The sequence below is a fragment of the Perkinsus marinus genome, assembly GCF_000006405.1.
Source record: "Perkinsus marinus ATCC 50983 genomic scaffold scf_1104296933184, whole genome shotgun sequence".
Lineage (NCBI taxonomy): Eukaryota > Perkinsozoa > Perkinsida > Perkinsidae > Perkinsus > Perkinsus marinus.
This window is the reverse complement of record NW_003215216.1, coordinates 1-1,130: the sequence shown is the minus strand read 5'-3', so window position 1 is coordinate 1,130 and position 1,130 is coordinate 1. Positions and strand designations below refer to the sequence as shown.

The following is a 1,130-nucleotide window of genomic DNA, read 5'->3' as shown; positions in this document are numbered from 1 at the left end:
TAACATGGTATGTTATGGTGATGTGCGAGTAGTACCGCAATTTTTCAAATGTCGGCGTAAATCGTAAGATTAGCGCTCGCCCACAAGCAAATTTACCACGCAAGGACCGTTCACAGTGATCAAATCCCCACTGTGAATTCTCCCAATATTAGGACCACTACAACGTCTCCTCAGTTTTATGCTCTGTTGTTCGCATACTACCCTGGCCTTCTCGAATTCAACCTCAAGCTTTTTTCGTTCACTCAGAAGTGATCACAGCATACACAGAGACATTGAACAACCTCATAGGCAGCCTCAACAGGCTTTAGTGGTTGACTCACCATCATTTTTGTAACCAATTTTCATAAGTTTCCTATTTTTCCTCCAATGTCAGCAGATCTCGTTATTGTTGAATATGAAGATGTCACCTGTCCCGAAGCCGACCTAAGCGAGGCTGTCTACAAGGCCTTCGGACCGGACGGTATTGGTGCGATTGGCATTAGGGGAGTTCCCCACTGGGAGGAGCTTTGGCGCTCCGTCTTACCCCTATCTCACAAGTTGGCGACTCTACCTCCGTCGAAGCTCCAAGCCTTAGAACATGAACCTAGTATGTACAATGTGGGATGGTCCCACGGTAAGGAGAAACTCGGTGATAAGCCTGATCTCGCTAAGGGCAGCTTCTACTTCAACCCCCTCACCGACGATCCTCTGCCAGAGCTGCGGGAGGCCTTTCCATGGGCTGTCCCCAAGAACCTATGGCCGGCCGAAACAGATATTCCTGATATGCGAGGAAGGTGTAGAGCATTGGGTTGTACTATGTACGATATGGCTAAGGCCCTGTCGAGGCACGTCGATCTGTTGGCCACCTCTCGAGTCAATGGTTATGCTCCTAACACTCTCTATAAGGAGATGTCTAAAACACAGAAGGCTAAGGGGAGATTACTCTATTACTTCCCCACGGAGTCTCAAGCGGAGATGCATGGATCGGCTGGCACAACGATTCTGGCTTCCTTACTTGCCTTACTCCTGATATTTACGTAAAGCATGATACCGGTGAAGAAGTGCCCAACCCCGACCGCCTTAGTGCCGGCCTCTGGGTCGCTGACCGTAACAGTCGCACTGCCAAGTTACTATACCTGATGATATTATGG

At 49.0% G+C, this 1,130-nt stretch overlaps 1 protein-coding gene across 1 annotated transcript; it reads left to right on the top strand.

The window, feature by feature from the left end:
- Positions 1-366: 366 nt before the first annotated feature.
- Pmar_PMAR015816 (conserved hypothetical protein) lies at positions 367-1,020 on the top strand (the record flags this gene model as incomplete). The annotated part of the gene is made up of 1 exon (XM_002785223.1): positions 367-1,020. The coding sequence occupies one exon, from the start codon at positions 367-369 to the stop codon at positions 1,018-1,020; it is 654 nt and encodes a 217-aa protein (XP_002785269.1).
- Between the last annotated feature and the right edge of the window lie 110 nt (positions 1,021-1,130).